The 25,281-nt window shown below is 38.3% G+C and overlaps 1 protein-coding gene across 3 annotated transcripts; it reads left to right on the plus strand.

Annotated features, from left to right (window-relative positions):
• Window positions 1-39: 39 nt before the first annotated feature.
• Window positions 40-16,630, plus strand: LOC130170580 (leucine-rich repeat-containing protein 24-like). 3 transcript variants are annotated; one of them, XM_056378025.1, is made up of 8 exons: window positions 40-1,430; window positions 6,446-6,630; window positions 7,050-7,136; window positions 7,510-7,701; window positions 7,819-7,987; window positions 10,441-10,703; window positions 12,758-13,333; window positions 13,859-16,630. In XM_056378025.1, the coding sequence occupies exons 2-8, from the start codon at window positions 6,463-6,465 to the stop codon at window positions 14,294-14,296; spliced, it is 1,893 nt and encodes a 630-aa protein (XP_056234000.1). In that variant the 5' UTR covers window positions 40-1,430; window positions 6,446-6,462; the 3' UTR covers window positions 14,297-16,630. The 3 variants fall into 3 exon arrangements, with proteins under 3 accessions (XP_056234000.1, XP_056234002.1, XP_056234001.1); XM_056378027.1 differs by having other exon boundaries at window positions 13,877-16,630; XM_056378026.1 differs by having other exon boundaries at window positions 40-1,375.
• Window positions 16,631-25,281: the final 8,651 nt, after the last annotated feature.

Consider the following 25,281-nt stretch of genomic DNA (forward strand, 5'->3'; position numbering starts at 1 on the left):
ACTACTCTTGGTCATTTTTATCTTTAAAAGTTTTTATTAAACAAACATTACAAATTATCCATCACAAATAATGAAAGAAAAGAAAAAAGGTATTTTGGACAAATATGCAAAACTGGAAAAAGGTCACTAATGCACAGATTAATGTATTTGACTTGATGTTGTATTTCGTGTTCATTGGGTTGGATAGTAAAACCAACTATATAATTCAGCTTCTTTCATTCTAGTATTTATTCTTCTTCATTCTTGGCATATTTCACAGTGCTTGAAGTGGACCGGTAGCACTGGTTCGCAGTTCCGGCACTTCTTTATGTTACTCTCCAGCGTACCCTTACTTTTTCTTGCGTACCGTCCGCCGTAGGGACTTCACTGACGTCATCACGTCAGCACGTCAACAGTCACGAACTTCTGTTGCTGAAAAGACATTTTACTTCAAAAGTAAAATCACTGTGTAAAAATGTTCTTTGATAAAAGCACAGTTAGTCAGTTAAAATGTCTCCGAGTAAACGTGTTACATTTAAAAGGGGGAGAGGTAAAACATGTTATATGGTGATAATAATACATGATAAAACTATTATTTATACCGACGCACAGGTGAGTACCGGCACTTTTTTTTTTTTTTTTCCCACTTCAAGCACTGAAATTTAAAAAATATAAATCGAAATGGTGAAATGGTCTGGCTTCAAATCCTTATTTAATCACTTTACTGTTGAACTCAAACAATAATCTGAGGCATTTTAAAGAACGTGGTGAAAAAAAAAGCTACAACTTCAGTTTTAGAGAAGGTACAATTTATTTAAATTCTGATTCACAATGACTGGACTTTACAATCCTCTTGCTTGAACAGAGTTTGTAAATTTGATACGCAATTTAGATTTTTGTGTCAAGGCTTTTATTCTGAATTATTCGGGGCGGAAGTGTTGTCGCTTGTCGCTATTGGTGGAGCATTTGACTTGACTGTGGTCCTCGGGAGGACTTTGATGAGAGGGCTCGCTGGGGGAGAGGTGAGTGGGAGAGCAGCTGGATGTCGGGCTGTAACGAAGACACCTGACCCGTTTCAGCCCGGTTCTCAGTCGGTCCTGCAGGATCCGGTCCGGCCTGCTGTCGTTGTTTGACGCGCCACCTGATGTTCGGCTGGTCGTCGCTCCATCCCCCTCTGTTTTCATCGCTGTCTCCGTGTGGAGGATGCGACGGGCCCGCGGTGAAAACATCCATCAGCTGCTGCTCTGCTTTCATCTCCAACACCGAGAATAAATCTGAATAACTAGGATCGTGTTAAAAAAATAATAATAATAAAGAAGGAAAAAAAAGCGGGAATAAGAAGGCGTCGACAGCGCAGACATCAGTGTGGGACTCTCCTCCATCCTCCCTCCGCGAGGTATGAAACAGCGATAAACCGCGGCTGGATTATTCCTCCTGATCTGATAGTACAGGTAAATCTGACAGGCTGTTGTTCTGCGTACATTTTGTACGTTTTTCTACACTGAGGTCATTAAGCACTGATGGGCACGTACAGTGCAGGGATCAGATACTGTTTACTCTTATTGTGTGTTGTGGGCTCAGTCTGTTAAGGTGGCCTGGATATTCACCTCAGCTCTCAGGATTACCTACACTGTGACTATAGTAACTGCATTTCTAACCAAACCAAAAGACACATGGCTTTATGATGCTGTGAACATAGTCTACCTGCAGGGCCGTGCCTAGCCTTTAAAGGGCCCCAACCAGCACTTGAATAAATGGTAAATTAATGCCAAAATATAAAAAGATATATAAAGATGTCTATGATGGAGTATTAGGGACACATTAAGGAAAAAAAGAAATATGAAATTACGAGAAAAAAGTCATAATATTTCAAGGAAAAGGTCATAATATTACAAGAATTAAAAATGTAAGATTTTGAAAGAAAAAATTTAATTTTTAGGAATATTACAAACAACCATTCAAACAGGTGAAAGGACAGTCAGTGGCAGCCTGAGCTGCTTCTGGCAGCTGCTATTTGTCTGTCTAACAATAGAATAGACACAATCTTTTCAATGTCCTGATGCTGATGCTGCTGCTGATGAGATAAGGATGAAGTATGTCCTTATTTGTGAAACCTAAAGTAGAAATTCACAGGATGCTCCACGTTCCACATTTTAAAGCTTCTGATGTTTCCCCTCTAAAACAACAGAACCTAAAATTACAGCTTTATTCTCATAATATAATGACTTTATTCTTGTAATATTATGACTTTATTTTTTTCCCCTCAATGTGACCCTAATACTCTGTCGTAAATATCACAGGAGTAAATGCTGAAACAAAAATGAGCAGATGATCTCAAACGATTCAGAGTTAATAGTTGTAATAATTGCATCAGTTTACACCATATTCAAATGACCATATACACTTAGTAGCTACTTTAATAGGTAAACCTGCAAAGTTTTCTAAGTTTGTAATGTTCAGCTTTTGTTGACATTTTCAGAAATATGTCAATTCAATTATGACTTAGTCAACAGTTATATACTGTATATGAGATGTTAAACAATAATACAGCAGCAAACAACTATTTTCTATAGTGGACTAATGGCATCAAGTGCGGAGAAAAAAGTCACTTCCCTCCTCATGTGATATAATCTGAGTTTCTCTGTTTCTGAGCAGCGCATGCTAGTGAGTCCCTCCTCATGTTTATAAACACACAGGGACCGCCCACAGGTGAGATGCAGTGCAGCGTTCAGGTGAATGCGACCTTCTAGAATTTCCTCCCGAAGAAACCTTTTTTTTGGGGGCTAAAAGGCCAAAGAAAGAGATCAGACCAACAGGCAGACAGGTCATGGCAGGTCGGCCGGTGGATCATCAGAACATCCATAAAGTTTTTACCAGCTCCGTCAGTGTCTTTACCAACCCTCTCTGTGTGTTATTCGTGTGGATCAGTCCAAGGCTGAATTTCTTTCCCTGTCTGACCATGGAGCCAATGCCGGTCTGTTATTTCTTTCAAGATGGAGAACCCTGTGAACTGAACTGCTAAAGGCTCCAGCTTGACTCAGAATTGGTTTTTCTTCTCCTTAATTCATAAGTTACTTGGATACATAATTTTACACGCCTGTTTTCACTAGTGACTAGCTATAGTAGCATGGTAACGTTAGCTAACTTTCTGCTACCCTTATTGTGAATTTGTTTGGCAAACATTGCTATAGCTAGGTGGCTTACTGTCAGCATTGCTAATGGTTGTGGCTGGATTGTTTTTTAACTTTATTCAGTTGTATTTCTCGTGTGTTCGGAGGCCGTGTTCACTGGGCTTCGTAACACCTTGATGAAAACGCAAGCAAATTTTTTTGGTCTTAGATGCTGGTGGTCTGGTCGGTGGTGTGAAGTATGAATGTGTGATCAATGGGTGAATGTGATAAAGTGTAAAGCACCTTGAGTAGAAAAGTGTTATATAAGTGCAGTACATGTATTTATGTGTCGGCATGAGAAAGGGACAAAGCACATGGTTGGACTGGGACAGAAAACCTGGTTTTGATATAAATATGTAATGATATAAATGTGGTGTGTGTGTGTGTGTGTGTGTGTGTGTGTGTGTGTGTGTGTGTGTGTAGGTAGACCTTTCCTCTGCTGTGGTTGTGATTAAGGGATGTTTTACTGCTGACAGTTTTGATGGCACTGTATCTCACATCCCATTTACTCAACTAGCTTCGTGTTGTCTTTCCAAGGCTGTCAGAATTTACTGCTGCATTTTGCATTAATGTTTCATCTTATGTCAGATGTTAGAAATAACTTATCAGATGTCATTGCTTTGTTGAAATTATGCTGTTGGTTTAAACACAAGCAGAGAGCAGCAGTGTTCAGGCAAACAGCAGCAGGAGTACCCTTAAGTGAATGATGCTTTGCAGGTGTCCAGCTGCAAGAGAAATAAAGAAAAGGCCTTGAACAGATCAGTCCTCAGGCCAGTGTTTCATGTTCCTATGGCGACAGTGATTCACACACTGGTATGAATATCCAACAGAGCTTTGATTTATAGTAGTTTTTATCAGAGGCTGGATTCTTACAAACTAACACAGCTCTACAGTGTGTGCAAGATGACAAACAAATCCTGAGCTCCAATCGATCTGTAGTTTTTTTTTTTTATGCCTCTGTGCAGCGACATTATGTTTTCCCATTCATGTGAATGTGATATCTAAGTAACGCCTCAAGGAAACGTCTTCATATTCGGCACAAGCATTCATTTGGACTGAAGGATGAACTGATTTTGCTGGTCAAAGGTCAAGGTCACTGTGACCTCACAAAACACGTTTTTGGCCATAACTCACAAATTCATTCACTAATTATGACACAGTTTAACTCAAATGTCAATAAGGATAAAATTAAGTGATGACATTTCGTATCCAAAAGGTCAAAGGTCAATGTCACTGACATCATAATGTTCTGCAAAAACATTGGTGAATGCTGTAACTCAGGAAGGAGAGATTATTATCATATTTGCTGGAACTTGGCTGGTTGGAGGAATACAACAGAGAGGCGGTAATTCTAGTTCTTTAGGGTTTCCTGAGCCTATTTATGATTCGTTATTTATTTATTTTTATTAGTGAAAATCTTCTCAAGATTACATGAAAATGTCTAAAGTAGTTGGGTTCTAGCTAATACTTTTTAATGCACTACTTAAAAGAAATGTACAGTTCACCTGTGGATGTTGGTTCATTCAGTTATAACAACTGTCAGTTACATCACTCGTCAGACAGGTCAACAGTAAAATGATTACTCACAAATTGTCTCTTGTAAACATCCGTCACTTAAAGCAGTTGTGTGCATCTGATCGTCTGTCTGCTTGTGTTCAGACCTGTCACACTTCTTTCTACCGATGGAGCCAACAGGATGTTGCTGGACCCTGTTTCTGCTGTCTAACAGATAAAGGTCATGTGACTGAAGCTCAGCATTTCAGTGTAAACAGTGTGATTTAAAGAGGCTGTGAAACTGAAACTGGAGGAAACTGACCTGAACCAACCTCTGCTCTGAAATCTAAAATCCAGACACAGCTAAATGTATGACAGGCGGATATGTTCCCTCTGACAAAATAAAACTGCTTTCAGCAATTTAGATGCTGAACATTTTCAGCGTGGTCACGGTGTTGCTGTAATGTTTGTAAAACATTAGATTGAGGCACAGTAGCTGCGTGCGTCTCCAGCGTCTCCATTAAATCGTGACAATTTCACACAGTGTGTGGTTTTAAGGGGCTGCTTCCACTTCTTTCATTCTGCCAGTCTGAGTTTGGCTGCATTTCATTCTAGTTTCCCTGAGCAGGCAAAAACATTTCCACTGAAAGCATTTTTAATATTTTGAATAGTTAATAACATTGACATTAATGCGTCCTGTAAAGTTTATGTTCGTCCTTGGTGGATTGAATAAAACTTCTCAGAAGAGACTCTGCAGAAAAGCTGAGCAGCCACTGAATACAAACAGAAAGACTGTTTCCATTAACTTTATGGCAGAATACCAGCAAATAGTTAAAGGTACAGAGTCGTCTTGTATATAATAGGAATTCAATTCAATCCAAGAAACTTTCTTTGTCCCTACGGGGCAATTTAAAAACACACAAATACACCAAAAGAACACACAACACATTTTAACATAAACAATGATCCATTAAATGTGGTTAATAAATAATTGTGACCAAGATATGAGTGATGTCAGGACTCAAACTAAGTAACAGAGACACTGTTTTTAAATTACCTGAAACAAATCTGACATTTCTCCACTGACATTTATTGTTACTCATCATCTTACATATACACTATGTTGGGTTCTACTGAAGTGCTGGAATATAAAATCAGAGCATCTTGTACTGGAGCCAGAATTAAACACAGACACTGAAAATGATTGGGAATAATGTTGCTCAGTGGAGTTTAGCTTATTCAGCATTAATGAGACGGAGGACCAGGAGTCACAACTGAACGAGTCAAAAATTACACAGTTTTAATTGTAAGATCTATTCCCATCGATGTAAAGAGGTAGAATTCAATAAACCAACACAATACAGATACCAGAATTATCATGATTAATTTTGGTGATTTATATCTTATTAATATGCAGAGGTAATTTACTGAAATTATAAATCATAACGGAGCCAAAAGAAAAACTCCAACTCTACGAGGTGTCTTTGAGGCTGCGCAGCTCTCCTCTTATAGACATTACCTGCTGCACTGAACTCAAGTCTGCTGAGGTAACCTGAACGTAACACAACCCTGACTAACTGTGAGGTTTTAAACTGAGAGGTCAAAACAGGTCATACCCTGTGTCCTGCAGCTGTCAGGCTGTATCACTGTAGAAGGGACTGACTGTTCCCCCCTGAGCTACCCCACTTCTTTTTTTTTTTTCATTGTTTGGCCAAAACCAGCTCTGACTCTGAGCTCCGTTGTTACTGCAGAGTGTTGATCGTGACTGACCTGTGTGTTTACTCATCGCTCCTCATCCTCAGGCCTGTGCGTTGGTGTGATGGCTGTGATGTTGGTGCTTCTTCTCTCCACGCTGCTCGTGTCCATCCACACTCCCGGCCGAGCGTCTCCGTCCTGCCCTGTGAGCTGCCGCTGCTACAGCCTCACTGTGGAGTGTGGCTCCACCGCCCTGAGGGACATCCCCAAACACGTCCCTCCATCCACACAGGTAGGCTGGCTGCAGTGAAGGAGGACACTCACTGACATCACCGAGGATGTTACAATCAATCTCAACCGGAGCTGCACAGTTAATCGAAATATAATCGAAATCGCAATATAGCCGAGTGCGATATCCTAATTGCAGGAGCTGCAATTTGCGTTGTGGAGCTACAGAGATTTTTAAATTTTCAGAGAAAATAAACAATCACTCCACCTGAAATTGTGACTCAAATCACTATTGCAATATTTGCCAAAATAATTACACTATGATTTTTGATTTTTTTTGCATATCATTAAACCTTAATCTCAGCTGATACGCAACCGAAAGTCATGCATGTGGAGTTATGAGGTTCAGTTTAGCACGTGATAATTCTCTGACACATTCACCAATACTGAGCAGAAGTCTCCCTTCGTCTTCTCTTGGTCCAGACCATCTTCCTCCAGGACAATGTGATTGGTCAGATCCGTCGACAGGACCTCATCCTGCTGAGGCACCTGCACTACCTGTATCTGCAGGTAATGAGCAGACACACACACACACACACACAGACACACACACACACACACACACAGGGTTTGGTGTGAGTGCTGAAGTTAAGCTTCACATTAGTGATATAATACAGTGAAATGTCGAGAAAGGAAGTTGGACAGACAGACAGATGAGTCCCTCTCCATGTTTTTCTCACTTACTTTATTTTGAAAAATAAATTCTAACCAAGTCAGATTTGCTGTTTCAGCGGGAAAAGATCAAAACAGAAGAGACAGCACTAAAGCAGTAAATATGGTGGTATAGTGTAAAAGCAGCATCAGCAGTAGAAGCTGCAGCTGCAGCAACGACCAGCAGCAAAGATTTGTGTTCAGTCAGCGTCTGATGTTCCTCCTCTTCCAGAACAACACCATCTCAGCAGTGGAGCCCGGCTCTTTCCAGAACCAGGGGCAGTTGTTGGAGCTGGCTCTGAATGGAAACCGGATCCACCTGGTCACAGCTGACATGTTTCATGGACTCGAACACCTCCGCATTCTGTACCTGGCAGGAAATGACATCACACGCCTGCTGGACTACACCTTCCGTGGATTACAGGTAAGGCACATTGGAGCACATGTGTAATGACCTCATGATGAACTCATTCCTACTTCCTGCTCGGCCCGCTGTATGTGAAGCTCTGTGGATCACATGTACCGTTTCTCCGTGTTGCAGCGTCTGCAGGAGCTCCACCTGCAGCACAACAGTATAGACATGTTAGCAGACCAGGCTCTGGCTGGCCTGACCTCTCTGGCTCTGCTGGACCTGAGCAGGAATAATCTTCACACCATCGGCCCTGCGTCCCTGCGACCTCTTGTCAGCCTGCAGGTGCTGCGCATCACAGGTGAGACTGGATTTCTGACGTACATGTCACTGTAAAAGCATTAGGGATGAAACCTGGTCTGAGACAAATGAAAGTCATGTCGGTCTTTTTAATTTTCTTAAAACTGCAAATTGGTGTTTTTGCATAATTGCAAATTATTTTCTAGATTAGTTTGTTCATAAAACATGATCAAATCTCCCTCTAAGTCACATGAACAAACACAACACATTTAAAGGGCCAGTGTGTAGGAATTAGTGCCATCTAGTGGTGAGGTTGCAGACTGCGACCAACTGAATACCCTTCCCCTCACCCCTCCCTCTCCAAGCAGTGGTTTTCAGGTAACGTAAAAACATGAAAGGCTCTCTACTACTGTAGAAACACGGGACCTGCTCCCTGTGTAAGTATGAAGGGCTCATTAGAAAACAAAAACACAACAATTCTTAGTTTCATGTGGTTATGCACTAATGAAAACATGATTATGAACATTATATTCTATTTGTGCCAATAGATTCCCCTAAATCCTAGAAACTGGTCTTTTAAGCTAATAACACACAAACGTTAAACATTTTTTGTCTTTATTGGACACAACCATTTAATAACTCAAACCTCCTTTGGCAGCAACAACTTCAAACGAGCCCATTCAGTGACTTCCTGTTTTATTTTGTAATCACCTACCTGTTGTGTATTTGGTCGTTTTACTTCTTGTGTTTGTATCTTGTTTTGTTTTCCCACCTATGTGATTGCCTGCAATTAGTTTTACCTGTTCCCTACTACCCTGCCTCCCTTGTGTAGTTTAGTCTCTGTGGCGATGGTCAGACCTGCATCAATATTCATCTCAGGAGATACGATCAGATTTAAGAGGCCGGATATCTCAGACTGGTCTTTAGTGTTGGTCCAGATCACAGATCAGTCTAATGTCTGACTGTTTCACACAAATAAAGACTGACTCATGTTAAGCCAAAAAAATGAGACACCTTATCTCCAGGCTTACTCAGGTCTAATACTAATGTTACCATGGTAACAATCAATGACATCGGTTCTGACCAGTAGCACCCAACAACAATAAGCAGAAAAACATGGCTCATAATTTGTGGTTTGCTAACATTGTTATGGAGAGAGCAAAGAGAAGGAACCACAGTGTCATATTTTTATTTTTTATTGTTTCACTCTTCACTGAAAGTAAAACGTCCTTGTAACTGTTGAATTCTTCCGAAAGACAAACATGCTCTTTCTTAATTTAGCCAGAATTCATTGTTCCGCCGTCCGGCTAAAGATAGTGAAGAACTAAACTGCTTAGTGCAACGGATGAATTCAGACGTATAACTGAAGTCTGACTGTTTGTTAGATCGAAGACACAGTCATAGTCTGTCTTTGTGACACCGGCTCCAGGTGGAGATGCAAATGTGTCCTGCGTCCTCTACTGACGTCCTCTGCCACAGTCTAATTACTCCCAACACAGTTTCATAACGAACTGAAAATATTTTACTATTTCAAATGACTAAGACTTTATTTCTCTCTCTCTCTCTCTCTCTCTATCACTGCACACACAAGGACGTTGAGAACAGACTCATCATAGTTCGATTGGCTAAAAACAGCCACACGTGTGTGTTTACTTGCACATGTGATGACTGGAGACGTGTGTTAATGCCCGGTATGAACAGGGTCTGTGTTTCCCTCCCTCTCTGTCAGATCGTCTGTTTAGATTCCAGTTCTTTTCTTTTTCCTGCCTGAGCTCCAGTTGTTCTTCCCTGCTGCATATAACCCAGTTTTCTTGTATTAAAATCTGCTTCTTTGAATCTACCTGTGTCTGCTTTCGGGTCTGTGCAGCTGTCTGCTAACCTTGACGCGTTCTCTCTACAGATCTGCTTCAGCTTTACAACACTTTATTTAACTGGTTTTCCTACAATATTTGAAACTAAAGCATCATTACTCTTTCTGGTCCTGTTTAGGCGACTCAGACCTCTTGGTTAAGGTTAAGCTCTTGGTTAAATACTGAAAAAGTCTTCAGTGACTGAAGCACAAGGTGGGATGCTTTGACTTTTACCATCTTTCCCCATAATAACACTGATCCAACCTAACCCAGACTGCAATCATGTTTCCTAGTGGCAAGTAAAAACTCATATAAAAACAGGGATACCTGTTCCCGTAACTCACACATAACCGTTTCTCCACAGAATTTTCCTGAAGCAGTTTATGTAACACTCTTCCTGCAGTTGTCCAGTCAATGCATTTCTCTCTTCTTACTGTTATTCCCAAACTTTCAATCCATTCAGTGCAGTTTACTTGTTTTCCTGAGGTCAGTCTAAAATGTATAACCCGTCACAAACACATTAACACCTGGTTTACTCGTCTCAAACCATGTCTTTCTTTCACGGACGTGTCTTCATCCTATCACCTCAGCCAGTGACTGGGACGTCCACTGTCTCAGCATCAAGAGGTTCAAAGCTAACCTCCCGTCCTCTGCTCTGCTGTAGACAACCCCTGGCGCTGTGACTGCGCTCTCCACTGGCTGAGGAGCTGGATCGACGAGGCGGGGCAGCGGCTGCTCAGCTCCGCAGAGCGTCGGCTGGTCTGCACTGAGCCGCCACGCCTCTCCCACCTCAGCCTGGTGGAGGTCCCCCTCAACAGCCTGGTGTGCATCCCTCCACTGGTGCAGCTGGAGCCCAGGAGGCTGGCAGTGCGGCTGGGGGAGAGCCTCCGGGTGTCCTGCCATGCCTCTGGGTACCCTCGTCCACAGGTAGGGATCCTTAAAGTGAGCAAGTACAACTTCCAGCAGTTTCCATGACGCTGGTTTTGCTTCTAGTGGCAGTTTGCATGTCATCACCTGAAGATTAGTAAATAAAAGATGCTAACTACACCAACCGTTCCTGAAAGATGCTAATTGCACCAACCGTTCCTGAAAGATGCTAATTGCACCAACCGTTCCTGAAAGATGCTAATTGCACCAACCGTTCCTGAAAGATGCTAATTGCACCAACCGTTCCTGAAAGATGCTAATTGCACCAACCGTTCCTGAAAGATGCTAATAATGCGAACCGTTCTGATCCGCCTGCTAGTCTCTGGTTCTGGTCTCAACAGACTCCTCTTTTGAGTCTGGGTCTGACTGAGGCTCAAACATGTGGCTGCTCTTTCACCTGTCCACTAGTGTTGCTTTCGTCAACGAAAATTATGACTAAATATCTTCGTCAACGAACCTTTATCACGAGATGAGAAGCAACGTAAATGCCGGCCATGTGACGATAACTATAATTAAATGTATAATGCAATATTGTTGATGAATAAAAACGAGACTAAAGACAGAGAAAAGGACCGATGGCCGGCAGCCAGTCGGGGTTCTTCTTTGGAAGAAAAAGACGAAATGACATTTGGACACACTTTCATTACATAGAGGTGGAAAAAAAAAACAGAATGTGTTGTGGGTTTGGCTAAAAGAAAATTTTGGTTTTGTCTATACTACTAGGTACTTATACTATACTGGGTTAAACAGAATTGCATTACTAGAAAGACTAAAATAAAATTTTCATTGACTAAAACTAGACTAAAATAGTCATGGATGATTCTGACTAAAATAAGACTAAAATGCTCAGACTTTTAGTCGACTAAAACTTGACTAGACTAAAAAGAGTATGAACGTGACTAAAACTAATAAAAACTAAAATGACAGATTGACACAAAGACTAGACTAAAACTAAAATTAAAACAGGCCGCCAAAAACAACACTACTGTCCACCTGGAGCAAGCAGGTGGTGGGCGGGGCTCAAGGCCTGATCCAGATTTCTCAATGAGGAAGTAAAAGTAGATGAGCTTCAGACACAGATTTAGATTTTTTTTTCCACTTGAATGTGTGAAAAATATGTTTAACTTAATATGAATCATAGCAGAGGATTTTTACAGAGTTTTTACTCGTCTGGAGAGGAACTTTAATAATACCTATATAAAGAGGTTAAATGGGTTTAACCACAACTATCTACAACAGTGTGCAACATCTCCCTCATGAAATGTCGAAGTGTTTCTAAGTAATCTGCTAAATTGGAGCTCGTCCATGATTTAATCTCTTCTTGTTTAGACAACTGCTCGTCTCCCATTTTTCTAAAACACCACCAGCTTTTAACAGACAGAAGTGATTGAATATTCTGATAACATTTGAGGCTTTAGATGCTCAGGCTCCCAGTTGCTTCAAACGTGTTGATCGCCGATGACCCACAATGCAATCTGAGGTCCTTGGGCAGGGGTCATCAGGTAGTAAGTTATCAGGAACTCAAGTGGTTTCTTTGATTTCCCTCCCGGCCGCCCTGTTGCTCCTGTGTCTGTACAGACGTGCACTCACACAGCTCCAATTTCTCTTTTTACTCAACAAAAGCAGCAAATGTGTCTTTACAACATGAAGCGCAAATCTGCGTCTCCTCCTCTGCGTTCACCTCTTTCCCTGGAGGTTTGAATGAGCTCATGCTGTGTCTGAATGACGCTCTGCCTTGTTCTCACAGGCCGTTTTCACCTCATTTTCTCTGCAGTGAGCAGGAGCCAAGAGTGAGGCAGAGTATTTTGAGGGCCACTCCGAGCAGAGTAATTACAGAGCGCTCCACACACAAAGCTGCTCACGATTTTTACGACGCTGAATATTCACTGTAAAACTCAGATTGAGGCTGGTTTGATGGCTTCACATGAAGTTTGATAGTGACCATATGCAGCAACAAACAAGAAGTGGTTGATAACAGATGTTACTGTCTGATGTTTGTTTTTTGATCATTTAAGTGAAGCCGTCTGATCAGGAAACACTGAATACTTCTGCAGGTGACATGGAGGAAGGCGTCCCAGGGTAAAGTGGTGCTCGCTCCCAGAGGCCTGGTTCAGGAGCTGGGTGCTGGAGCAGGTGGAGTGGGCGTAGCGGAGGAGCCCTCAGAGGAAGGCAGAGTCAGTCTGCAGAAGACTGAGGGCGAGCGCTTTGACCCCGACACCGGCAGCGGCATGTTGTTCCTCAGTAATGTGACTGTGGCTCACGCAGGTTTCTATGAATGCGAAGCCTGGAATGCAGGGGGCGTGGCCAGGGTGACCTTCCAGCTCGCCATCAACTCATCCACTTCCTCCTCATCTTCTTCCTCCTCCATCTGGGCCTCGTGGTCCCAAGTGTCCTCGCCATACTCCCCCGCCTGGCCCCGGCTGAGGAACCACGGCCCCGCATTGGGCTCAGACGTGAGCCGGGAACCCCTGTACGCTCTGGGCAGCATGGCCTTCAGCGCTCTGGGAGCTGCCACTCAGACCGCCATCGCTGTGGGCATCTCCCTGCTGGCTCTGACCGCCCTGCTGCTGGTCGCCATGATCTACAGCCGACACCACCACAGAGAGAAGGAGGCTGACGGAGCTGAGAAGGTGTGTGTCTCTTTGTCTGTTCAAGAGTAAATTACAAGAACTGACTCAGGCTGCAACTAAACCTACGATAAACAAACTAATTAAATAAATTATTTTCTGACACATGGACTCTTTACTAATGGCAGCCAGTCCATTTTACAAAGTGTGTCGTTACAAAAACAAACAACAAAAACAAAAAAAAGACAATAGCAAGCATCAGAGTAAAAAAAAGAAAGAATAGTTATATTCTTATATATAATATATAAAACAATTTGATTTAGTCCATTTGGAGCAGATTTACTGGGTGAAGTTTTGTTGTTTGGTTTGTTCAGACTATATTCTCTGAAGCTTTGGGTGAGCTCCTCTATAACAGGGGCGGAGCTTCTGGTAGCTCGGGACCACCTGTTGGAGACCAATTGTTTATGGATTAGCACCTTCTCACCTGACTTGATATATTCTGACCTCCACTGATTCAGCTCTGTAAAATATTAAAACCTCTCACTTCTCCATTATATTGTGAACTGCTGTACCACAAACGTGACGAAGGTGAATTCTGACCTGCAGGAGGAGAGCATCCTATACGTGAACGACTACTCTGACGGCCCCACCACCTTCGCCCAGCTGGAGGAGTACCGAGACGAGCGCGGCCACGAGATGTACGTCCTCAACAGGGCCAAGCCTGTGCTGCCCCCTGCTCCACCCACAGCTGTCACCACCACTAACCTGGGTTGCCCCGCTCCGTCCGACACCTCCAGCCACACCCTCTCCTCTGGGCCTGGCCAGACCGTGACTCCCACTCTGGCCCCCAACAAGCAGCAGCAGCAGCAGCAGCAGCAGCAGGAGGGAGACATACGGACCATGAGGAGAATGGCGGGGGAGGGAGGGGAGGCGGAGCCTGTGATCACATCAGAGGCTGAAGGGATGTTTCTGAACCACACAGGCCTCTTCATGGACTCTCAGATCGCCTATGAGATCCACTGCTGAGGGGGGGGGGGGTCCACGGCAACACAGACAAACCTTATGTGAGAGACAAAGCCTGTCCCATCTGATGAAATCTACCAGTAACTGAGAGACGTCCTCATTCCTGTGGAACGATTTATTTCTACAGACTCATCTACAGCCACAGTCTGGTTTAGATCGGCAGCACTGGGGCTTTTCAGAGGACAGACTGTGACCTTGCATGTCAAAACATCAGCGGTAATGACCATACACTCAAAGACAAAGTGGACTCAGGGGTTTGCTGAGCTGCACACACCTGAACTGTCCCTTACATGAACATCTGGGTCAGCATTTATCAGAACCAGAACCCTTCCGCTGTCATTGCTGTACTAGAGTTAACACGTGTCCTCTCGAGAACTCGCACAGAGCTCGTTGGTTTCTTGCAGGGTGAGTGTAATAAAAGGGGGAAGTCGTGAAATCTTCCACTACATGAGCATGTGGGAACCCTTGTGTGTTTTGTAACTGTTGTTAATTAATGTCTTACTTTATATAGAAGGCAGTGCAGTGATGGTGGGACAGCAGCAGCTGGATTTTATAACGATTTATTTCAAAGTGTGAGAACGTGTTCATCATGAAGGAGAAAATGATTTTAGGAAAATTCTGGTTATATTCAATCTGAGTCTTAATCTCCCATCATTTGTCGTACAGGTCAGTTCTGACGAACGTCCTGTCCAACAGTGAAACTCTGATGTCTCTCTCTCTCTCTCTCTCTCTCTCTCTCTCTCTCTCTGCTGGACACTGGTGAATCTGGATGACTGGTATCATGAAGCAGGCTGTCGAATGGGTCGGTTCCCGTCCAGATCTGAGCAGGTTCACATGAACGAGGCAGAGCTCTTACTTAATTATTAATCCAATCACATGCAACATCAACAGAACAAGAGAAGAATATTTAATGTGAGGTAACATGAAACTGTTAATACAGTGGGCTTTTCCATTTACCAGTTGCTCCATACTCCAACCTTCAACCTTCAGCCTTCAACTGTCGACCTTCGACCTTCAGCCTTCAGCCTCTGCTCATGAGCAAAAGAATACGATCACACAAATTAGTTCTCCCCCCAGGGTGGCTGGGCTCGCCCCACAGACAGGGTGAGGAGGTCAGACATCCGATGGGTGGTCGGAGTGGAGCTGTTGAGGTGATTGGAGTATCTGATCAGGGTGTGTCTTCTGACCTCCTTCCATTGCAGGTTTCCAGGGCACACCCAGCTGGTGGCAGTAAATGCAGATGTTATACATCTCCTCTGGCCTGTGAACTCTCTCAGAGGGGGGGCGGAAAAGGCTGCTGGGGAGGGAGACGTTCTGACTACCTTATAAAATATTATGTTTGGTTGTCTTGGTTTCTCACATATCTAATTTAGGACAGCTCGTGACAAGTGTCCAAAGTTCTGATTGCTGATCTGATTAGATCTCATTTAAAATGCTGCTGCCAACGTTAGTGTTGTCTTTTTGTTTGGGACAAGTCAGGGTCTGACTGTAGCCTGATTGGTCTGATTGGGTCTCTCTGGAAAATGTCATGTTTGATTGGTTTTCCACAGATTTGCTGAAAGACCTCTGCACTGTGGTTCCTGGAACGTTTTAACCTCTTTCAGCTCATTGTTTTTGGTTTTACAGACCACAACTTTACAGTTTTGGCACCAAGCAGCAGACAGAGACAGTTAGTTAATTATATAATGAAGCATTTATTAGTGACAGAGTCAGATATGGTTCTCAGGAGTTGGTGGAGAGTAAAACAGAGCTAAAGGGAGAGTGAATACGGGTCCTACATCCATCAGGTAGAGGCAAACACACCTCCAGCAGGATAATCATGTTGAGGTAACTGTAACCTCTTAAAAGTGATAATATGACAGATATGTTGTTATATGTTCTGCTGCCCCCAAGTGGCTAAAACAACAATGGATGCAGATGATTCTTGAACTAAGATTTGACACAACTGTTGTTGAAAAGAAAGATTGCGGATTTCCAACACGATAAATATTTATCTGATTGTTGTGGATGGGGAGAAAATATTTGATGGCAACCATGTCTACAGGGAAGGACACATCATTATTAGGATATTAGGACTGCTTGTAAAACATGGTAATAGCCCTGCAACATTTCATTGCTCCAAACTAAACATAATTAAATCTCAGTTATGGATTTTCTTCAAATGAGTGTGTGTGTAGAAGGGGATCTTTAGGATGCTGTTGATGAGTATATCAGTCATTTCAATGGACTGCAGTGCAGGCACTGTAGAGGTGAACTGTGTAAAAAACTGATGATGCATGTCAAGTGATGAGAAAACAAAACCCAGGCCAAAAATAAACAGAATGATCCTTTAAAGTATCCACTTCCTTTGTTTCTTTCATGTGTTTGTTTGTTTCCTCTTCTTTACTTTTTCATGTGATTTGGATGAAGAGTAAACGTTGGGTCTGAGTGCAGACCGGGTGATCTCTTTATTCATTTTAAACGTATCCATCTTTACATTCTCAGAATCTTGGACTCTACTGTTTATGATCTCAACACATTGACAGGCTTTGGGATGGATATATATTTATGTAACATATATCTACAATATAAACATACATACATAAATATACATATAGAGCCTAGACATATATGTTGGTGTATGAAATTGTTCACATTTTTAATAGGTTTCATATCTAATTTTACACGTGTAAATTGCAATAATGAACAAACAGTCTTTGTGTTGTTTAAACATTCACAGTGTAGGTTGGAAACAGTATGCGAGCCTCTCGGCTAACGACTTCCACACAGTCAGCAGTTCTCAAACCTGGAGTCAGTGAAACGGGATCGGAGGTGTGGCTTTTCAGAGGAAAATATTGTAGTTTTGCTCCACTATACTCTTTGATTTAAATTAGTTGCAATTTTATTTGCAGATTAAGATTGTATACAAATTAGACATGTACTTTATTCAACATGAAAAATATGATTTGTATATGTTGATAATATTATTATATGTTAGGTCACCTCCTATCTTCCTTTATAGCTATAATTTAAGAAGAAGTTAATTCAGAAGTTAAAAATATGATTGAACATTTTAATTGTCCAAATGTAGAGTGTGGGAGGAGGTGAGGTGCGCACACAACCGCTCTCCTTCAGGTCTTGGATCACGGCCCTGCAGATCTCCTTGATGTCCTTGATGTCTGGGCAGAAACCTTCACTCACAGTGAATCCCTGCAGTGTTTGGTTCACCAGGTGTAGGCCATAAGGGACCAAATCCTTCTCAGTACAGACATCCCAAAATTTTTATGACATACTATACTAAGACATTTTTACTCATTTTTATGCCTTACTATACTATGACATTTTCGTGTAATTTTTGTGTCTTACTATATTTTATGACAGTTTATCAGTAACTACACGATAATTTGGTATGACATGCTATAGTATGACTTTTTATTACCTAGTGTAATATGACATTTTTGATACAAACTATACTATGAAATTTTATGACATACCAAAGTATGACTTTTTTATGCCATTTTTGTGACATTTTATGCCTTACTATACTACCACGTTTTTGTGTCTTACTGTAGTATGACATTTCTTGATGAAATTTTTATGCCTTACTATAATATGAGATTTTCAGGGCATTTTTTATGTCTTACTATAGACTGATATTATTTGTGACATTTCTGTCATTTTTATAACATACTATACTATGACGTTTTTATGACGTACTATAATTATAATATTTTTTGACATTTTATGGCATTTTTATGCCTTACTATACTATGATGTTTTTTTGACATTTTATGCCTCACTATACTAGGACATTTTTGAAATTTTTATGTCTTACTATACTATGATGTTTTTTGACATTTTATGCCTTGCTATACTATGACATTTTTTGACAATTTTATGCCTTACTATACTATGATGTTTTTTGACATTTTATGCTTAAATATACTATGACATTTTCTGCCTTACTATAGTATGACTTTTTATGCCTCATTATACTTTGACCTTTTATGCCTTACTATACTATGTCGTTTTTTTGACTTTTTATGCCTTACTATATTTTGACTTTTTATACATTATTATAATATGTCGTTTTTATGAATTTTTATGCCTTACTATACTTTGACTTTTTATGCATTATTATAATGTCGTTTTTATGAATTTTTATGCTTAAATATACTATGACATTTTCTGCCTTACTATAGTATGACTTTTTATGCCTTAGTATACTTTGACTTTTTAAGCCTTACTATACTATGTCGTTTTTTTGACTTTTTATGCCTTACTATACTATGACTTTTTATGCCTTATTATAACATGTCGTTTTTATGACTTTTTATACCTTACTATACTATGACGTTTTTATGACTTTTTAAGCCTTACTATACTATGTCGTTTTTTTAACTTTTTATGCCTTACTATACTATGACTTTTTATGCCTTATTATAACATGTCGTTTTTATGACTTTTTGTGCCTTACTATACTATTTGTTTTTTTTTATTTTTTATGCCATATTATACTATGACTTTTTATGCCTTACTATACTATGTCGTTTTTTTTTTTTTTAAAGTATATTTTTTTGGGCTTTTATGCCTTTAATGGACAGCACAGTGGAGAGTGACAGGAAACAGGGAGGCAGAGAGAGGGGGAATGACATGCAGTGAAAGGCCGTCCGATGCGGGATTCGAACCGGGGCCAACTGCAGCGAGGACTGTAGCCTCTACACATGGGGCGCCTGCTTAGACCACTACGCTACACGACGCCCCCTACTATGTAGTTTTTTTGACTTTTTATGCCATGCCATACTATGACTTTTTTGTGACTTTTTAAGCCTTACTATACTATGACTTTTTATGCCTTATTATAACATGTCGTTTTTATGACTTTTTATGCCTTACTATACTATTTGTTTTTTTTGACCTTTTATGCCTTATTATACTATGATGTTTTTATGACTTTTTAAGCCTTACTATACTATGTCGTTTTTTTGACTTTTTATGCCATATTATACAATGACTTTTTATGCCTTACTATACTATGACGTTTTTATGACTTTTTAAGCCTTACTATACTATGTCGTTTTTTTGACTTTTTATGTCATACCATACTATGACTTTTTATGCCTTACTATACTATGACTTTTTATGCCTTATTATAACATGTCATTTTTATGACTTTTTATGCCTTACTATACTATGACATTTTTATGACTTTTTAAGCCTTACTATACTATGTCGTTTTTTTGACTTTTTATGCCATATTATACAATGACTTTTTATGCCTTACTATACTATGACGTTTTTATGACTTTTTAAGCCTTACTATACTATGTTGTTTTTTTTGACTTTTTATGTCATACCATACTATGACTTTTTATGCCTTACTATACTATGACTTTTTATGCCTTATTATAACATGTCGTTTTTTTGACTTTTTATGCCTTACTATACTATGACGTTTTTATGACTTTTTAAGCCTTACTATACTATGTCGTTTTTTTGACTTTTTATGCCATACCATACTATGACTTTTTATGACTTTTTAAGCCTTACTATACTATGTCGTTTTTTTGACTTTTTATGCCTTTCTATCCTATGTCGTTTTTTTTACTTTTTATAACGTTGCTTTTATGACTTTTTATGCCTTACTATACTATGTCGTTTTATGCATTATTATAATATGTTGTTTTTATGACTTTTTATGCAATACCATACTATGACTTTTTTGTGACTTTTTAAGCCTTACTATACTATGACTTTTTATGCCTTACTATACTATGACGTTTTTATGCCATACCACTATGACTTTTTATGCCTTACTATATTATTTCCTTTTTATGCCTTATTATACTATGACTGTTTATACCTTATTATAACATGTCGTTTTTATGACTTTTTTTTTAAAGTATATTTTTTGGGGCTTTTATTGGACAGTATAGTGGAGAGAGACAGAGAGAGGGGGAATGACATGCAGCAAAAGGCCGTCCGACGCGGGATTCGAACCGGGGCCAACTGCAGCGAGGACTGTAGCCTCTATACATGGAGCGCCTGCTTAGACCACTACGCCACACGACACCCTGACTTTTCATGCCTTACTATACTATCTCGTTTTTTTGAGTTTTTATGCGTTACTATACTACGACTTTTTATGACTTACTATAGTATTTCGTTTTTATGACTTTTTATGCCTTACTATACTATGACGTTTTTATGAAATTTTAATCCTTACTATACTATGACGTTTTTATGACTTTTTATGCCTTATTATAATATGTCGTTTTTATGACTTTTTATGCCTTACTATACTATGACTTTTTATGCCTTACTATAGTAATTCGTTTTTATGACTTTTTAAGCCTTACTATACTATGACTTTTTATGCCTTACTATAGTATTTCGTTTTTATGACTTTTCATGCCGTATCATACTATGTCGTTTTTTTAACTTTTTATGCCTTACTATACTATGTAGTTTTTTTGACTTTTTATGCCTTACTATACTATGTCGTTTTTTTGACTTTTTATGTCATACCATACTATGACTTTTTATGCCTTACTATACTATGTCGTTTTTTTGACTTTTTATGCCTTTCTATCCTATGTCGTTTTTTTTAACTTTTTATAACGTCGCTTTTATGACTTTTTATGCCTTACTATACTATGACGTTTTTATGCCATACCACTATGACTTTTTATGCCTTACTATACTATTTCCTTTTTATGCCTTATTATACTATGACTGTTTATACCTTATTATAACATGTCGTTTTTATGACTTTTTTTTTAAAGTATATTTTTTGGGGCTTTTATTGGACAGTATAGTGGAGAGAGACAGAGAGAGGGGGAATGACATGCAGCAAAAGGCCATCCGACGCGGGATTTGAACCGGGGCCAACTGCAGTGAGGACTGTAGCCTCTACACATGGAGCGCCTGCTTAGACCACTACGCCACACGACACCCTGACTTTTTATGCCTTACTATACTATCTCGTTTTTTTGACTTTTTATGCCTTACTATAGTATTTCGTTTTTATGACTTTTTATGCCTTACTATACTATGACGTTTTTATGACATTTTAATCCTTACTATACCATGACGTTTTTATGACTTTTTATGCCTTATTATAATATGTCGTTTTTATGACTTTTTATGCCTTACTATACTATGACTTTTTATGCCTTACTATAGTATTTCGTTTTTATGACTTTTTAAGCCATACCATACTATGACTTTTTATGCCTTACTATACTATGACGTTTTTATGACTTTTTAAGCCATACCATACTATGACTTTTTATGCCTTACTATACTATGTCGTTTTTTTGACTTTTTATGCCTTACTATACTATGACTTTTTATGCCTTATTATAACATGTCGTTTTTATGACTTTTTATGCCTTACTATACTATGAATTTTTATGCCTTATTATACTATGTCGTTTTTTTTACTTTTTATGCCATACCATACTATGTCTTTTTATGCCTTACTATACTATCACGTTTTTATGACTTTTTAAGCCTTACTATACTATGTCGTTTTTTTGACTTTTTATGCCATACTATACTGACGTTTTTTTAACTTTTTATGCCTTACTATACTATGACGTTTTTATGACATTTTAAGCCTTACTATACTATGACGTTTTTATGATTTTTTATGCCTTATTATAATATGTCGTTTTTATGACTTTTTATGCCTTACTATACTATGATGTTTTTATGACTTTTTAAGCCTTACTATACTATGACTTTTTATGCCTTACTATAGTAATTCGTTTTTATGACTTTTTAAGCCTTACTATACTATGACGTTTTATGCCTTACTATAGTATTTCTTTTTTATGACTTTTCATGCCGTATCATACTATGTCGTTTTTTTAACTTTTTATGCCTTACTATACTATGACGTTTTTATGACATTTTAAGCCTTACTATACAATGACGTTTTTATGAAATTTTATGCCTTACTATACTATGACCTTTTATGCCTTACTATAGTAATTCGTTTTTATGACTTTTTAAGCCTTACTATACTATGACGTTTTTATGACATTTTAAGCCTTACTATACTATGAAATTTTTATGACTTTTTATGCCTTACTATACTATGACGTTTTTATGACATTTTAAGCCTTACTATACTATGACGTTTTTATGACTTTTTATGCCTTACTATACTAGGACCTTTTATGCCTTACTATAGTAATTCGTTTTTATGACTTTTTAAGCCTTACTATACTATGACTTTTTATGCCTTACTATAGTATTTCGTTTTTATGACTTTTCATGCCGTATCATACTATGTCGTTTTTTTAACTTTTTATGCCTTACTATACTATGACGTTTTTATGACATTTTAAGCCTTACTATACTATGACTTTTTATGACTTTTTATGCCTTATTATAATATGTCGTTTTTATGACTTTTTAAGCCTTACTATACTATGTCGTTTTTTTTTTGACTTTTTATGCCATACCATACTATGACTTACCAAAGTATGACTTTTTATGACATTTTATGCCTTACTATCCTACCACATTTTTGTGTCTTACTGTACTATGACATTTCTTAATGATCTTTTTATGCCTTACTATTTTGTGAGATTTTAAGGGCATTTTTATCTTATTTTTATTACATACTATACTATGACGTTTTTATGACGTACTACACTATGATGTTTTTTGACAATTATATGCCTTACTATACTAGGACAATTTTATGCCTGATTATACTACGACGTTTTTTGACATTTTATGCCTTACTATACTGTGACGTTTTCTGACATTTTGATGCAATATTATACTATGATGTTTTTTGACAATTATATGCCTTACTATACTATAATGTTTTTTGACATTTTATGCCTTACGCCCTTTTTTATGTCATTTTTATAACAAACTATAGTATGACATTTTATGCCTTACTATACTATGATATTTTTTGACATTTTTATGCCTACTATACTATGATGCTTTTTGATGTTTTATGCTTTACTATACTTTGACATTTTTATACCTTACTATACTATGATGTTTTATGCCTTACTATAATATGACGATTTTTGACATTTTTATGTCTTACGATAGTATGACATTTTATGCCATACTATGCTATGACAATTTTATGCCTGATTATTCTACGACGTTTTTTGACATTTTATGCCTTACTATAAATTTATGTTTTTTGACAATTTTATGCCTTACTATACTGTGACATTTTTTGACATTTTATACCTTACTATACTATGATGCTTTTTGACGTTTTATGCCTTACTATACTATGACATTTTATGCCATACTATAGTATGCCGTTTTTTTACAGTTAAATGCCATACTATACTATGACATATTATGACTTACTATACTATGACATTTTTTGAAATTTTATGCCTTACTATACTATGACATTTTTTGAAATTTTATGCCTTACTATACTATGACGTTTTTTGACGTTTTATGCCTTACTATACTTTGACATTTTCTGACATTTTGATGCAATATTATACTATGATGTTTTTTGACAATTATATGCCTTACTATACTATGACGTTTTTTGACAATTATATGCCTTATTATACTATGATATTTTTTGACATTTTTATGCCTTACTATACTATGACATTTTATGCCTTACTATACTATGACGTTTTTTGACAATTATATGCCTTACTATACTGTGACATTTTTATGCCTTATTATACTATGATATTTTTTGACATTTTTATGTCTTACTATACTATGATGTTTTATGCCTTATTATAACATGTCGTTTTTATGACTTTTTGTGCCTTACTATACTATTTGTTTTTTTTTATTTTTTATGCCATATTATACTATGACTTTTTATGCCTTACTATACTATGTCGTTTTTTTTTTTTTTTAAAGTATATTTTTTTGGGCTTTTATGCCTTTAATGGACAGCACAGTGGAGAGTGACAGGAAACAGGGAGGCAGAGAGAGGGGGAATGACATGCAGTGAAAGGCCGTCCGATGCGGGATTCGAACCGGGGCCAACTGCAGCGAGGACTGTAGCCTCTACACATGGGGCGCCTGCTTAGACCACTACGCTACACGACGCCCCCTACTATGTAGTTTTTTTGACTTTTTATGCCATGCCATACTATGACTTTTTTGTGACTTTTTAAGCCTTACTATACTATGACTTTTTATGCCTTATTATAACATGTCGTTTTTATGACTTTTTATGCCTTACTATACTATTTGTTTTTTTTGACCTTTTATGCCTTATTATACTATGATGTTTTTATGACTTTTTAAGCCTTACTATACTATGTCGTTTTTTTGACTTTTTATGCCATATTATACAATGACTTTTTATGCCTTACTATACTATGACGTTTTTATGACTTTTTAAGCCTTACTATACTATGTCGTTTTTTTGACTTTTTATGTCATACCATACTATGACTTTTTATGCCTTACTATACTATGACTTTTTATGCCTTATTATAACATGTCATTTTTATGACTTTTTATGCCTTACTATACTATGACATTTTTATGACTTTTTAAGCCTTACTATACTATGTCGTTTTTTTGACTTTTTATGCCATATTATACAATGACTTTTTATGCCTTACTATACTATGACGTTTTTATGACTTTTTAAGCCTTACTATACTATGTTGTTTTTTTGACTTTTTATGTCATACCATACTATGACTTTTTATGCCTTACTATACTATGACTTTTTATGCCTTATTATAACATGTCGTTTTTATGACTTTTTATGCCTTACTATACTATGACGTTTTTATGACTTTTTAAGCCTTACTATACTATGTCGTTTTTTTGACTTTTTATGCCATACCATACTATGACTTTTTATGACTTTTTAAGCCTTACTATACTATGTCGTTTTTTTGACTTTTTATGCCTTTCTATCCTATGTCGTTTTTTTTACTTTTTATAACGTTGCTTTTATGACTTTTTATGCCTTACTTATACTATGTCGTTTTATGCATTATTATAATATGTTGTTTTTATGACTT

This window comes from Seriola aureovittata, chromosome 6, assembly GCF_021018895.1.
Source record: "Seriola aureovittata isolate HTS-2021-v1 ecotype China chromosome 6, ASM2101889v1, whole genome shotgun sequence".
Classification (NCBI taxonomy): domain Eukaryota; kingdom Metazoa; phylum Chordata; class Actinopteri; order Carangiformes; family Carangidae; genus Seriola; species Seriola aureovittata.

Bases quoted from the DNA above. Each gene is read 5' to 3' on its own strand.
- LOC130170580 (XM_056378025.1), top strand. From the start codon at position 6,463: ATGGCTGTGATGTTGGTGCTTCTTCTCTCCACGCTGCTCGTGTCCATC. The intron at 7,988-10,440 runs GTGAGACTGGAT...GCTCTGCTGTAG, and splicing joins GCAGGTGCTGCGCATCACAG to ACAACCCCTGGCGCTGTGAC. The intron at 13,334-13,858 runs GTGTGTGTCTCT...AACGTGACGAAG, and splicing joins AGGCTGACGGAGCTGAGAAG to GTGAATTCTGACCTGCAGGA.